At 42.8% G+C, this 15,237-nt stretch overlaps 1 protein-coding gene across 2 annotated transcripts in view; it reads left to right on the top strand.

Moving 5' to 3' along the window:
- Window positions 1-15,237, top strand: part of arhgap10 (Rho GTPase activating protein 10) — a 79,349-nt gene that overhangs the window by 61,060 nt on the left and 3,052 nt on the right. For both annotated transcript variants that reach the window (XM_079500164.1, XM_079500165.1), the window contains exons 21-22: window positions 11,377-11,463; window positions 13,874-13,965. In XM_079500164.1, the coding sequence (XP_079356290.1) occupies window positions 11,377-11,463; window positions 13,874-13,965 (179 nt within the window). The remainder of the gene's footprint in view (window positions 1-11,376; window positions 11,464-13,873; window positions 13,966-15,237) is intronic.

A 15,237-nucleotide genomic window follows, 5' to 3' on the forward strand; every position in this document is an offset into this window, starting at 1 on the left:
ATGGATGGCACATTAATTCTTAAACAATATTGAGGAAGAAATAAGAAAAGAAATAAAATAAAACAAACCAAAAAGACGCCAATAACCCCTGTCTTATAAAAATTGCCAAAGTGGGTCTGGGTTATCTGACATGACAGGCTGTGCCACTCTGGTTTTTGTGCTTTCTGCCGCGCGATGTGCTCGCAGCCAAGTCTTGACTCTGGATTCCAGGACCTGAGCGGAGGTCCATACTGTCTAATAAACATCAGAGCCGACACACGTTCTGTATGCAGTCGCGAACGGAGTGATGTTATGAGGTTCAATGTTCATCAAACTAAAGCCGCACTCGCATTCTGCCGAGCTGCATGGAATGAGCATATAAGGGGTACAAGTGCAGCTGGTACCTTTCTCCCTCCACATTCTATGTAGGCCTATAGTCCCTAAAAGCATTCACTGAAGATTTTTCTAAGGGTTTTCTAAATCTCACCTGCACAACCCAATATTATGCTGTTGTTACAAATTTAATGCAGTAAACATGAACGTGCTGTCACAGATGATCCGATCATCTGTGACATCGGCTGAATGTAAATGCACACGCAAAATGGGGGTCCCCAATATGGTAGCCTACATCTACTTTTGTCAATTGTTTAAAGCTTACAAAAGAAACAAAAAGGATTTGTTTGAATGTATTGACTTTTGAGGACTGCATACGCCTCTGTAACTGTAATAAACAACATTAACAATATAATCAGAATCCAGTCTTTATACTTTATTAATACAATGGTTTTAAAATTGCAGTCATTTTAAAATTGCATTAATTTCATTATGTTGATGGTATTTATTTAAAATGATTTAAGGACGTTTGGTGGTTCATTCGTTTTGTATAAAATAACAGAAACCTTTGAGGACAAAAAATTTATTGTATTACAGCTGCTTCGATATAAAGGACATTGTAAAGCGACTACGTGAGAAATAAACTTTAAAGTCGCTGAGAGGCGATGGGATGGGCTATGTTGTCAGACGCGCTCCGCTCCACAAACAAAAGGAATTCGCTGGGTCCAAAACAATGCGTTTAAGGGGTTTTATTAAAGAAATGTGAATAACTCAAAGAGTGCTCAAACAAAAAGTAAAGCAACAACAGCGATCAACATAAATAAAAGAAAGCAAAAATAAAGCGGTCAACAAAAGGTATGGCGTTCCATACCCCCCCTCTCTCTCACTGTGTGTGCCAAACAGGTGACGTTTATGAATTAATCAGGCCCCGTCAATCAAGCGCATTCATTTCATTGACCAAAGATATAATCAACATAACCACACATTGCAACAATCCCATTCATGGCTCCTATACAGACATAATTTCCTTAAAGCAGTAAATTGAATGAAAGAATGAATGAATGAATGAATGCATTAATGAATGGATGAGTAATTTATTTCGGTGCTGAATAGTTCAATGGAAAACTTAAACATGTCTGTCTGTCAGCGTGCGCTGACAGACAGACAGACAGACAGACAGACAGACAGACAGACAGAATACGTCGCAATGCGCGGCTTTCGCAAAGAAGCAGATATGAGCTCGTAGATCGGCTGAATGTAAATGCATTGTATAGTGTGATTTCTGTGTTATCTATTGCGTTGGGGGGGTCTCCCGGGGACCCCCCAGAAGGACGAGCGTGAACACATTCCGTCTGCGTGCGTGCGCTCTCTTTCTCTCTCTCCCCCCCCCTCTCTCTCTCTCTCTCTCTCTCTCTCTCTCTCTCTCTCTCTCGTGCGTAAAAGGAAAAAAAAAAGAAACACGGGGACAAATGAAGGCATGCGTAAAGGGATTCCCAAGGGGACCCGGACCCCCCCCCCCCCCCCCCCCCCCCCCCAAAGGTCCGCAGGGACCCCCACCCGACCCCCTACCCCACAGGGGGAGGCGGTCGGGTGGGGGGGGGGGGGGGAAGCACACACATAGGATGGAGGGAAGGAGGGAGAGAGGCAGATGCGAGCACGAGCGCCCGTTCTCCGACGCACGGGTGAAACGCCGACAAAAACAGGCCCCCGTCGAGACGATGGGCAATCGTCGCGACAAAACAGGCCCCCGTCGAGACGATGGGCAATCGTCGCGACGACTCAGAAACGCCGACAAAAACAGGCCCCCGTCGAGACGATGGGCACCTGTGGCGACCCGTCGGGACGAGTCAGGCACCCGCGACGATGGGCACTCGTTGCGACGACTCAGACAGCCGTCGAAGCGACCCGTCGCGGTCGCAAGTGGAGCTCGCTGTCTCTCGGATTTAGAAGGATTTTTTAAAATTTTGAGGTCAGGCCTAAATGGGTCAAATGATAAGGGACAATATCGGTGGCACCCAACTGTACACTGTCACACGCTTACTGTACCGTGCGCTCACCAGTAGCAACAATGGTGCTATGTGTCACCTGTGTCATGTGTTCCCTGGTACTGCAGCCAGCTTATGGTATTGCTCATTTAGCCTTGAGGAAACGAAGTGCTGAAAAGCAATGGCATCTTGTCTGGAAGTGATCAACTGTTTAACTACTGTACTAGCCTATACATAAGATAACATTTTAGCATAACATTAGGCCATGCAGTTGCTCAATATTGTTTTAGTTCACATTTACGTTAAAAAATGTTTTAGGCATTTATCAGATGCTCTTAATTAACTAGGGATGTCCCGATACACTTTTTTTGCTTCCGATCCGATCCCGATACCTCAATTTCTGTGTTAGCCGATACCGAATACCGATACCAGTGTTGTGATCTCATGTTGTGTTTATAGCTATATCTCGTGTTGTGTTTATAGCAGACTCCTCACTCATATGTGCACTTGCAGTTTGGGCAACTCCAAAGCAAACTCCACATGTCCCAACATTTTATTTACCTGCCAGAGTGTCAACCCCTTACCCCTGTGTCGGATCTGTGGTTAGACTGGCATATTTGCAGATACCGATATGACCCGATATGACAAAATATCAAAAGGGCCGATCCGATACTTTTCCCGATACCGATACAGTATCGGGACATCTCTACTCTTAACCCATTAAGACATGAGGCGATTCTATAAATGCCTTCTATTTTTTTATTTTATTTTTTTTTATCCCACGATTTTGTAACCCATTTTTCACCCCCGTGTCAATTATCTAATGTTTTTTTTTTCCTATAATTTTTATCCCACGATTTTGCAACCCAATTTTTTCACCCAGTGCCAATTATCTAATGTAATCCTGGGCGCTACACTTCCTCTGCCAACCTGGGGGGGCAGCGGACTGACCTCATGCCTCCTTCTATGCATGAGGAGTCCAAGCTGCTGCTTCTTTTCACCTGACAGGGGGGAATTTCCCTGGCCGGACGTAGCGCGTGGAAGGAACACTTATTCATTTATCTAATGTGATCCTGGGCTCTACACACCCTCCGCCAACCTAGTCCTAGTGGGGGACATGGGGAGAGCAACGGACTTGAACTCATGCTTCCTTCATGCCTGAGTGTCCAAGTTGCTCCTTTACACCTGACAGGGGGGAGTTTCCCTGATTGGACGTAGCGCGTGGAAGGAACAAGTTATTCCAACCAGTTCCTTTCCCCTCCATCAGGCACCCCGGCTGACCAGGGGGAGGCAGTTTAGTGACCAGGATTACTGCATGTTTTTGGTGAGGGTACTTACTCTAGGGGACACGGGGAGAACATGCAAACTCCACACAGAAAGGCCCTTTCGCCAACCCCGCCTCGGGTATGCGCACTGATGACACGCCGCCCAGCACCCACAGCGTCCCGAGTGGGAATCGAACCCAGGACCAGGCCTTCTAAATAATTAGTTCTCAAACCTTTTCATTTCAAGGACCACCCAAATTGATTTGGCCGTGGACCCACCATCTGAAAATGTTTTGTGGCTCAGACCACAAAATCTGCGTCATTGTTAGATAAATCATCCTGTCTGTGATTTAATGTATCTATCAACAATGACCACCCCGCCATACATTATCCCTTACATATGTATATACGATATAGCATCATTTAAGCTTTTGACAAAACTACCTAACTCTTTGGGGATTCCCAAACTGTGCTGAATGCACCCCCAGTGGTGTGCAAGTGCCTTCTAGGGGGTATGTGACATGAAAAGGCTAATGGTAGTGCTATGGTTATTTTTAAATATATGAACATATTATGCCAATATAAATATATGCTGCATATATGTCATATTCAGGTTCATTATGTGCATACAGTATATGTAGATATCTAGGAAATATGTCTATATAGCTTATGCGACATATGCATATCCATCGCCATCGGCATAACTAGCTAACTCCACCTCTACCCTGCGTTCCAAAGAGAGCTTGCAGAAGATAATCACCCCTGTAGTCTGTTAAACCTAACTACGCAGTATACCTGTTCATCAAACTTGCACTAATGTTGTGAAAACAATGAATTTCATTTCTAAAATCTATGTAGTGTTTTCTGAGGAGAGTAATGTGATGAATTCGTATAGCATTTCTCTCTGTTGCCCTGAAGGCTGGATCACACGACGGTCGTCTAACAGTCATGTTTCATGGCTATTCTCTCGCTAGTTCTACTGAAAATGCAACTCTTATGAACCCCTCTTTGCAGAAGTTATTGTAATATTTGAAGTCCTGCTTGTTATTGTAGGCCTATTTAAGCAGTGTCATGAAGCATCTGGGCATTAATTCACATGTGTCATGCATTGTGAGCTTGGAGATCCATTAGTCAGCTGTTCTTATCAATGATGGACAAAACCTCCTAACTCCTTGAGCTGGATTTGAATAAAGTGGTGCATATGATGAGGCAGTATTGCTTTGTTTTTAAAAAAATCATATGTTTTTCTTCATTTCCTGGAAATTTTACATTTTGGAGTTAGCTGGTTTCTGCCCGACAGCAGAGACATTTGTATTTATTTGTTATATTTACATAATCTGTGCTATATTCATAGTGGAGTTTGTATTTTTGTCAAGGCTACTCATATGTTGCCATTAATAGGCGAGCTGTGGTCCAGTCAGCTCGTGCCAGCAGCCATGCCTGACAGTAGAGCTAACAGAAGTAGGAGTAGTGCAGACAGTCGGTGTCGGTCTCTGGTGGTTCCACAAACACATCTGCCCTCTGATTGACTATCACTCGACTCTCGCACAGCTCATTTGCATAACGCTGCTCTTTTCGCCGGGTCGCAGCTATTTTGCTGCTAGGCATCTCGCTGGAGACCAGTGACCAGTGTGGCCAGCACTTGTTGCTGCTGCTGGTCTGGGTTAGCCTTCTGCCCAGTATATCCACAAATGAATCAATCTACTGTTAGCCCCTGTAGCAGCTCCACTGGAGCAGTCTCCCTCGCTCAAGGGCACCTCAACAGCAGCTGTTGAAAGGCAGAGTGTGTCCCACCTGTGTTGCGTCTCTCAACGCCCTAACCCAGTGACCCCTCTGCTCGTTCCAACAACATACTTTATTAAGTCAGTGAGTTTCGATTCATAGCATACAATGCATTGAGCATATCCAGACTTCCCAAAACAAACTGGTCAGGCTGCTACTTGGCCTCACTCGCCGAACCCACCTCACCCCTGCCCACCTTGACAGGCTGGAATGGCTTAGGGTTGATGACATAGTACAGCATCTTGCAATGGGTCTGGTCCACAAGATTCGATACACCATCCAGATACCCATGTGCCTGTCTAAATACTTCCTTAATGTCAATGAAGTCCACACCCACAACACCAGAGGAAGTTCAACAAACCATGTGCAACCCAGATTCGGCACAAACAAGGGACTAAATTAATTTCGCTCCTATGCCACCAAAATGTGGAACGCCCTACCAACAGTTATTAAGACATCCCTTGACTCCTTCACAACCGCTCTCAAAGGGCACCTACGGACGGCTGCAATTCGAAACTGGTCCCCATAAAATCTTATTCCCCCACCCATCCCCTTTTTCCCTCACTGTATACGTTTTCTTCCCCCCTTATTACCTCCACTATGATTTCCTGCTTTTGGCTACATAGAAGTGTATATTTGTACGTCTCTAAAAGTTTTGATGAAATTAAAATGGTGGGCCCTATTCTAAACAAGTAGAAATGCTTTTATGCGGTCGTCCACTCACAGTTAACAGTCTTGTATTGAGTTGTGCTTGAAATGTACTGTAATTCTGCAAACTGTTAATAAATATTTCAATCAATCAAACAATTTATATTGAGTTAGAGTTTGTGTAGAGCGCTCTTGCACGCAGATGTCTAATGTACGGTGAATTTCCCAGAAATTCTAGTTTACTGTATTTAATCATGTTTGCAGAAGAAGCTTAGCTTAGGCCTGCGTTAATTTTGGCAGGGGGGTGGGGGGGTACAACAAGAGATGAGCAATTCATAGCTCAATGCTATTTTCGTCCTGGAGAGACAGAAACAATTTCCCTCGGTTTGGCTTAGCTGGTAATTGTGAAAGCAATTTTTGGATGAATCCATTTTCCCGTGGTACATTTAACAAGTTTCTAGGGCAACCATGTGGCATTGAATAATTTATTTTTTTCTTAAGTGTTTATCCTGTAATCATGTGTGTGCTCCTGTGTACCTGGTTGATCCTTCACTGATCTGGATAATCCCCATATGAATGCAATAAGCACTTAGATGACAGTTTGATCATTTTGCTTTGACTTCATCTATTTATACTGGTGTGTGCGTGAGCATGCATATGCACAAGCTGGGAGAGATGGATTGAATGAGTATGATGTGTTTGTGCATGCCATGCACTGTTGCACCTGCACTGTAGGTGTGTGTACATGAGAGCATATGTGGCGCATGCATGTACTGTTTTGTGCGTGAGTGTGTGAGAGAGCGAGTACACCTGCAGGTGGGTCGGTTGGTAAAGAAGCGTCTCTCTATCTCTCTCACCCTCTCTCTCTTTCTCTCTCCTCTTGACTGAGGCCCAGGCAGACAGTGGTTATGTCCAAGTCCAGGTTAATGAGTGGATTTGCTGCACTGCAGCGTCCTCCCCTCCCCTCCCCTCCATGCTGATGTGAAGCACGGCCGAGCTCCACAGCGGGCCCTCATGCTGCTGCAGAGCTATAAATCACACACACCTCCTTCCTGGTCAGGTCAGCCCCAACCTCCACACTCATATGTGGGGATGGACGGGCAATGCTGAGAGGTGGATGGGAGTGGAGGATAAGTGATGAGTGGTAGGAGAGATGGCAGAGGAGGACATGAAGGGGGGGGGGGGGGGGGGGATTGTGAGTTTATCCCCACCTGCATTCGACACCAGCAGCACACCGACAACCACATACGCCGCACAGAAACACTCTAACACATACGCCATCCTCCCGACCCACCAGAGTCCTATTTCAACCCCCTCACCCCTGTTGAGTGCCACCAAACGCTAACCTATCCTCTATTAAAAATGTCCTCTCAAACATCCCTCCACCCCTCTGCTCCTTTCTCCTCTAATTGCCTTTTATTAGCGTCTCCATGGGAGCAGCAGCTAGGAGCAATTTGTCCATTATGTGCTATATTAGCTCTGCCCCGGGGCAGTCATGGAGCACAACAGGAAAACTCCTTGCACTTGCTACTGTAGGTCTGCCTTGTAACGGTCTGCTCACACACTGCCCAATGTAAAGGATGTTTTAGTTGTAATGGTCTGCTCACACACTGCCCAATGTAAAGGATGTTTTAGTTGTAACGGTCTGCTCACACACTGCCCAATGTAAAGGATGTTTAACGGTCTGCTCACACACTGCCCAATGTAAAGGATGTTTAACGGTCTGCTCACACACTGCCCAATGTAAAGGATGTTTAACGGTCTGCTCACACACTGCCCAATGTAAAGGATGTTTAACGGTCTGCTCACACACTGCCCAATGTAAAGGATGTTTAACGGTCTGCTCACACACTGCCCAATGTAAAGGATGTTTAACGGTCTGCTCACACACTGCCCAATGTAAAGGATGTTTTAGTTGTAATGGTCTGCTCACACACTGCCCAATGTAAAGGATGTTTAACGGTCTGCTCACACACTGCCCAATGTAAAGGATGTTTTAGTTGTAACGGTCTGCTCACACACTGCCCAATGTAAAGGATGTTTTAGTTGTAACGGTCTGCTCACACACTGCCCAATGTAAAGGATGTTTTAGTTGTAACGGTCTGCTCACACACTGCCCAATGTAAAGGATGTTTTAGTTGTAACGGTCTGCTCACACACTGCCCAATGTAAAGGATGTTTTAGTTGTAACGGTCTGCTCACACACTGCCCAATGTAAAGGATGTTTTAGTTGTAACGGTATGCTCACACACTGCCCAATGTAAAGGATGTTTAACGGTCTGCTCACACACTGCCCAATGTAAAGGATGTTTAACGGTCTGCTCACACACTGCCCAATGTAAAGGATGGTTTAGTTGTAACGGTCTGCTCACACACTGCCCAATGTAAAGGATGTTTTAGTTCTGCCTTGTAACGGTCTGCTCACACACTGCCCAATGTAAAGGATGTTTTAGTTGTAACGGTCTGCTCACACACTGCCCAATGTAAAGGATGTTTTAGTTCTGCCTTGTAACGGTCTGCTCACACACTGCCCAATGTAAAGGATGTTTTAGTTGCACCGTAGGCTTACTATTGAAGCAAAATTGTCTGCAAATGGAAGCGTTTTGTATGTGAGTGGAACAAAGGTGGAACAACGGCACATCTGGTTGAGTCATCATTGCAGAAGAAGCGTGGCTTAGGCCCTGGTTAACCTTACCGCCATTATTGCGGTGCCGCCGGGAACAGTGTGATTATGGATGCCAGAAATTACATGATTAGGAGGATTCAGAATAGGAAATGAGCTCCATGTGCACAGCTCTGATTTGTGACATTACTGGTCTCCCCCGTCTGTTGTTGGTGTTAGGGAGTCTTTTTGGTAACAGGATCGGTTTGGGGAATTGGGACAGCTGGGCACCTCGATGTAAGATTGTCTATTTTGTCCAAAATGTTAAAAGCTAACATATTTGGAAACATGTTTTTAGGTAAAGATCATTAGAACATGCTTAAACATTCGACAAATTGCTACAAAATGTGTATATCCAATAATTTTGGGACATAAACAAGAAGTTGAAGGATAAAATTAAGTCTGATAATGATGTACTTGATGTACAGTTTGGACAAAATATCCAATTTCACATCAAGGTGCCCAGGTGTCCCTTGTACCAATCAATGCTGTATCTAAGATGAGGGGTAGCCAGGTAGCCTACCCCCTATCTTAGATATTATTCTCCTAGTATGGAGGTCTCAGTAGAGATTTTTAAGATGCAATTGAAATCACATTCTCAAATTAGCCATTGCTGTATTTTTAACTTTTCCTACTGTACTACATTGTCTATATTAATTCATATTTGCTCATTTTTTATATTGTTTTATGTGGACAATAATTATTGACATTGTGCCACACTACATTTATACAAAATGTCATCGAAATATGTATTGATAGTCCTCTACGTTCTGGAGGACTATTAATTCATTTTGTGTCAAAGTCTGTCGGCTGTGGGTCTCCTTTTCTGTGGCCGGCTTCCCAGTTCTACTGTCAACTCCAAGGCAGACTGCTTTTTCTTTTCATTTTCATTTTTTCTTTACAATCCATGCCACCTGTTGTTACAATAGAAACGCTGTGCAGGTGCCAGAGATACGGGACAAATGAAAGAATAAATAACTGTGGGCGCATCCATGTGCACATCGCGTGCACGTCAGATTAAATATATATATATTGTTTTTTTAATTAAAAAAATATATATATATACATATATAAAAATAAAATAAAAATGTGTCTTTGATTTTTTTTTTTTAATAACGTAACTTTACGTCTTGGCACAGGTAGTACCTGCTGCTTAAAACGTAACCTGACCTTCCTGGCACAGATTGGGTTGCAAAGTAAGCAGTGAGAAGAAAGCGAGAAGAATGAAAACAATATCCCCCAAAAATACTTTAACAATATCATACTATAAACTAGAAAGATTGCACTTACATGATACAGTGTCGCCAGTAGCTTACAGTGCATAACTCTGCCAACACTGCAGCTGTCAACAACATATCCCATATCCACCTTGGATATGAGGGAGTCATTCTTCCTTTGCCCTTGATTGTAACCTTGTCCTTTTCAATTAAAAAATGTATGGTCTTTACAAGGCAGCCTACTGATCATTCCCAACAATGGCCTTGAGTTATTTTGATCACAGAACATTATATGTCATATGACGGCACAGACGGCAAAGGATTACATCACTTGATCTAAATTTGCACAAAGAATTAAACACATGATGAAACCTCATCTTTCCAAGTTTCGTTGATCCTGAGATATGTCACTTTGACCTTGATTGTGACCTTGTCCATTGACAAAAGTTAATCATCTCTTTGGGGCAGCCTACTGATCATTCAGGCCATATCTTCTTAAGTTACTTTGATAACAGGCAAGACACACAAGCGGAAAGGGAAAATCATACTGTGTGAAATCCTACTGTGTAACCTCCATCCAACTCTGTTGGTAGAGGTTACAAAACTTACAATACAATAAAGGGGCTGTGTCGAAATACAAGGTTGCTTATCTACAAAAACAAGGAGTAAAAATAAAAGCTCTTTTTTATTGCACATAATGGTGATATAAACTAAACACATACTGTAATGGTGTGGTCTTACTGCCTAATCTTTCTCTATTGATACGTTATTATGTGTGCAGTTTGTGGACAAAGCCACACAAATCACAATGTGGTGTTCAGTGGCGAAGCCGCACTAAACAGGCTGGCTGCCTGTGTGCATGTTCTAGTTTTTAATACATTTGAATTGGCCAAATGGAAACGTTGATCTTTATAAATATGTTGATACTGTATAACTAAAAGATTAGCCAGGAAAATATTAGAAGTTGTGTTGTCAATGTTTCAAGAGGTGTGATACCACCAGTTAATTGTCAATAATAAATAAATAGAGTCCGCAGCACTGGTAGGAAAAACTCAGCTTCACTGGTGTATTGATTCAACGTTGAGATCACTGTGATCTTGATCGAAACGTTGAATCAATAAATCAGTGGAGCTGAGTTTTTCCTACCAGTGCTGCGGACTCTATTTCTTCCTCTTGTATTGCCATTTGTCCAGCACCTGGGCCAGAGTGGATGTGCATGCTCTATTACCTTTAATAATTAATAAATACCAGGGCTTCTCCTAACCTTCTCTTTAACGGCTGTTTTGTTGTTTTAGTTTTTTAATGTCTGTCACTACAGTGTTAACAATACCATGGCTTTTCTCTGTGTCGGAACTTCTGGAACAGAGGACATTCCCTGCTAGTTGTCTTTGCCCACCACGACAACACTTGCATACTATCATTCCCATCAATACACCCACGTTGGCTACATGTATGTCCATGGCCAGGTTGTCTCATTTCCCCCCCTCTATCCTGTCTGTCTGCAGGGTCAGCTCAGCTACAGCCTCCTGGACAAACTCTGCAGGCTCCAAAGAAAGCAGGCTTAATACTGACGGAGACCAGGCTTCCGAGAGGTGAGACGTGTTGTTTTGTTTTTGACTTTTCACACCTGAGAGAGTCATAAACAGTCATGACTTTTTTTCCCCCTCATAACTTCCAGACCTTATAAGTCCTAAATACTGTTAAATTCTTGAATTCCATGGCAGAGGTATTTAAAAAAAGTTCTTGTTGCACTGCATTATTGGTGAGAAACTCTCTCTCTCTCTCTCTCTCTCTCTCTCACTGCTGAAGTTAGCATTATACTGTACTTCATTCAATCCCATAGTAATATATGTTCTGAAAATGTCTTGCAACATGTTGCCCTCTTGCTTGTTTGAATCACCTCATGATTTGGGATGCTTCCTATCATTGCATTGTCCAAGTATTTTCGCAAACAGTCATTAAAAAGCCCTAGGTAAATAAAGTTTACTTTATTGCAGTAAATACCTTTAGTATTTCCTGCCATAAACTGTCTTTCATCAGGCTGATACTTACAGATTAAGTTATAATAGAAGTCCCCTTTACTGCATGTCTTTTCAAGCAACTGAATGTGAAGCTGAGTTTTGTATTATAATATTGCTAGAGCAACTTTGTAGAATAAAAACATGAAAACGGGCTTCACAACTGCTGCTACTGTACAGATATTTGCATTCGCTTGCTTTCTATATCAGCCAGTCATTTATGCATTCATACATACAGTCAGTTATTGCGTTTTTCGAACAGCCTGAGACTCTTTCATTTTCTCACTCGGCCCTCTCTCACTTGATAACTTCCATAATCGCTCTTTTTTTTTAAATATGGTCTGTGTGCCCAGTGACTCACTACTGTAACTTCTCTCAGTCTTGCATATCAATATTATCTCTCCTTCATTCACATCCTCCCCACGTCTCTAATTTAGACTACATGTGAAGCATTTTTGATTCAACACAAATACTGATTATATTGGGGAAGCAGTCTTTTGCTTATTCTGCCATACACAGGCCACACGTGTGCACACACACACACACACACACACACACACACACACACAGTGAATGGAATGGAGCGCTGTTAGACACATTCCAGTGATCTATTGCACAGCTCCCTCCAGAGTAAATGATGAATTCATTCTCCCTACTTTCAAATGATGCTGAGGGGATGCTGCAGTCAGCCAAGGGACTCTATGGGACAGCCTATTAATGTTATTTTCATACAAACACAAATTCTTCATTCCTCCCAAATGTGGTTCCACAAGAATGCATTCCTTTCAATATTGTAAATCCCAGAGCTTCGGCTGGAGATTGTTGCAAACTTTTTCCTTTTTCTCAAACAGATTGTGGATCTCTTTTCCCCTCTCTCTCTCTCTCTCTCTCTCTCTCTCTCTCCCCCCCCCTCCCGGTCTCTCACTCGAGTGCCCCTCATTCAACATTGTTGTGCTCCACTGAAAGAAAGAATATGAAATATTTATCAGGGCATCGTGTATTGAAGGCAGAGTTTCTACATGGCAATGTAGCTGGTATTGGAGATAACTGTTCGCAACAGCAGGCAAAGCAACCTCGCTGGAGGAACAGGATAGTCTTTTTTTCATCATTATTATTATTTGCCAATGGCGAACCTTTACGGAGCATTGCATATGCCTCCTTTTGCAATCGTTACTTATTACTTACTTTCTTCTTTATGTCACATTCACATTCAAAATGTAGCTTCAGCGCTCACAAATGTGAATGAGAAACAGCCGCGGCATGCAGCGTGGAGAAGGTCTTACATTCTGCCTGTGTGCAAGCCTGCTTTACACTCCACCCACACTTTTTAATTATCTCACCAAAGACAGTTGTCTGGTGCTCAGGGCCTGATGTCGCGGCTGCTGTGCGCCTTACAAACAGACCTGTATCCCTCAGTTCATGCTTGTGTGTCCGTGAGTGTGTATGTGTACATGCCTGGAAGACTGTGAAAGAGAGAAAGTTTGCATGTTTAACTGCTTGCATGTGTGCAGGGTTCCATTTGCAATAAAAAGAGAGATGTTTTTCTTAAGCATTTAAGCCCGGCTATATATTTTTTTGTACAACAATCTACAAGCTCACAACGCATTGCGATATACATACGATACCACAATCTATATTTCAATCTACAGAACTGTATTTACTACAGTCTGACCAGAAGCACAAAAATGAATGATCAGTGAGGTGTGATATCAAAACAATCCCCCCGATCCCCCAAGCAAATCAAACCGTGCGTGCGTGCGTGGAAAGTTTCTTAAAGAGTCTAGCCATAAGACAGGCCGGTGTAGCAGGCCGGCTCATATAGTATTTTCTTAGAACTTATTTCCCCTGCCTGGCCCGTTGCTGTTACTAGCACTGCTGTGTCAGACTGCTGGGCCAATGAACCGGCCGGCCACGGGCCCAGATTGAACTGAGTGCTAATCCTCTCCAAAGCGCCGCCAGCTCACTGATTGCCTTCATTTTTCAGTGTCACCGGCAGGAAAGCCAAAGCAGTGTACCCGTGCGAAGCCGGGCACGAATCTGAGCTCTCCTTCCAGGTCGGTGCAACATTCAACGCCGGTAAGTGTTATCACCGACACCAGTCGTTCAGTTGGAAAAACCAGCCGGGCATATTGGATTTGGAGGAAAACCGGACAACCCAATCTGATCTTCAATCGGAGGAAGAGAGGAGAGACGAGGCGGAGCGGGGATTGGAGGGTGGTGGTGGTGCGATAGAATAGGAAATCGGGGGATATAGGATACAGATTTGCTCTGCAGTCTGTCTGCAAAAAAAGCTCGCCTGAGGCTGTAATTACTCACCAGGGAAATTAGGTCTCTAGGCTTTTGATTTGTTGTTGTTTTTTGTTTGTTTTACAGCTCCATATCTTTAGACAAGCAGTGCGAGATATTATAGATATATTATAGTCTGTTTTGTGTGTGTTTGTGATTTTCTTTCAAAATAACATAATCATGTTCTTGCTAAAAATGGCAATATCCAATAATTGTTACTAGTCACCTATTTCGGGCTCAAATATTTGCTCACTTAATTTCTCCTCTATTTGATCATTTACAACAGATATTTTGATCATGTTGATTATCTTCGGCCTGCACACCCCAGATCACATGTCCCATTGAACATAGTGAATCATATACAATGAAATCCAGTGTTAATTTAACTCTGAGAGTGTACACAACCAAAAGGGCCCATAAGGATCCATTTGGAAACAATTGTACTCTCTTACAATTGTTAGTTACAATACACTACTCTATATATTTCTCTACACTATATTGCAATGTTCTTATCTGTGGTTCATAGGTGACTGTTTGAGTGCTTATAAATGTCCTATACTGTATACTTTTTCACCATGATTTTATCACTGGTGACTTCTAAAAAGCACGACATCCACATTTGATGACAAGTCTATAGAACTCTTAACCAGAGGCTTTGATCATTCAAATCTCTCACACCCATTCACACTAGTGTATATTCCATGTTTACTTTGTAATTACACATATCAATGCTCAGCCAGGTGTCCCACATGAGGTGATTCATAATAATAATAATAATAATAATAATAATAATAAAACAGACTCATATAGTGCATTTCTCAGTAGCCTACTCAAGGACACTTTACAGAAAACAAAACGATGTATTAAAACAAAGAACAAATACGAGAAAATAGGAGCTTAAACAAAAACAAAAATAGTTATTTTACAAACCAATATACTTAAGAAAATATATTGTATACATAGCTTTGCTTATATTTTGTTGGTCAAAATGGTCAGCTCACATATACTGCAGTGCGTCAACTACAGTATAGTCAATTCTCCAGCCAGTTTCCTTCTGGCTGA

The sequence above is a fragment of the Electrona antarctica genome (assembly GCF_951216825.1).
Source record: "Electrona antarctica genome assembly, chromosome: 4".
In the NCBI taxonomy this organism is placed as follows: domain Eukaryota; kingdom Metazoa; phylum Chordata; class Actinopteri; order Myctophiformes; family Myctophidae; genus Electrona; species Electrona antarctica.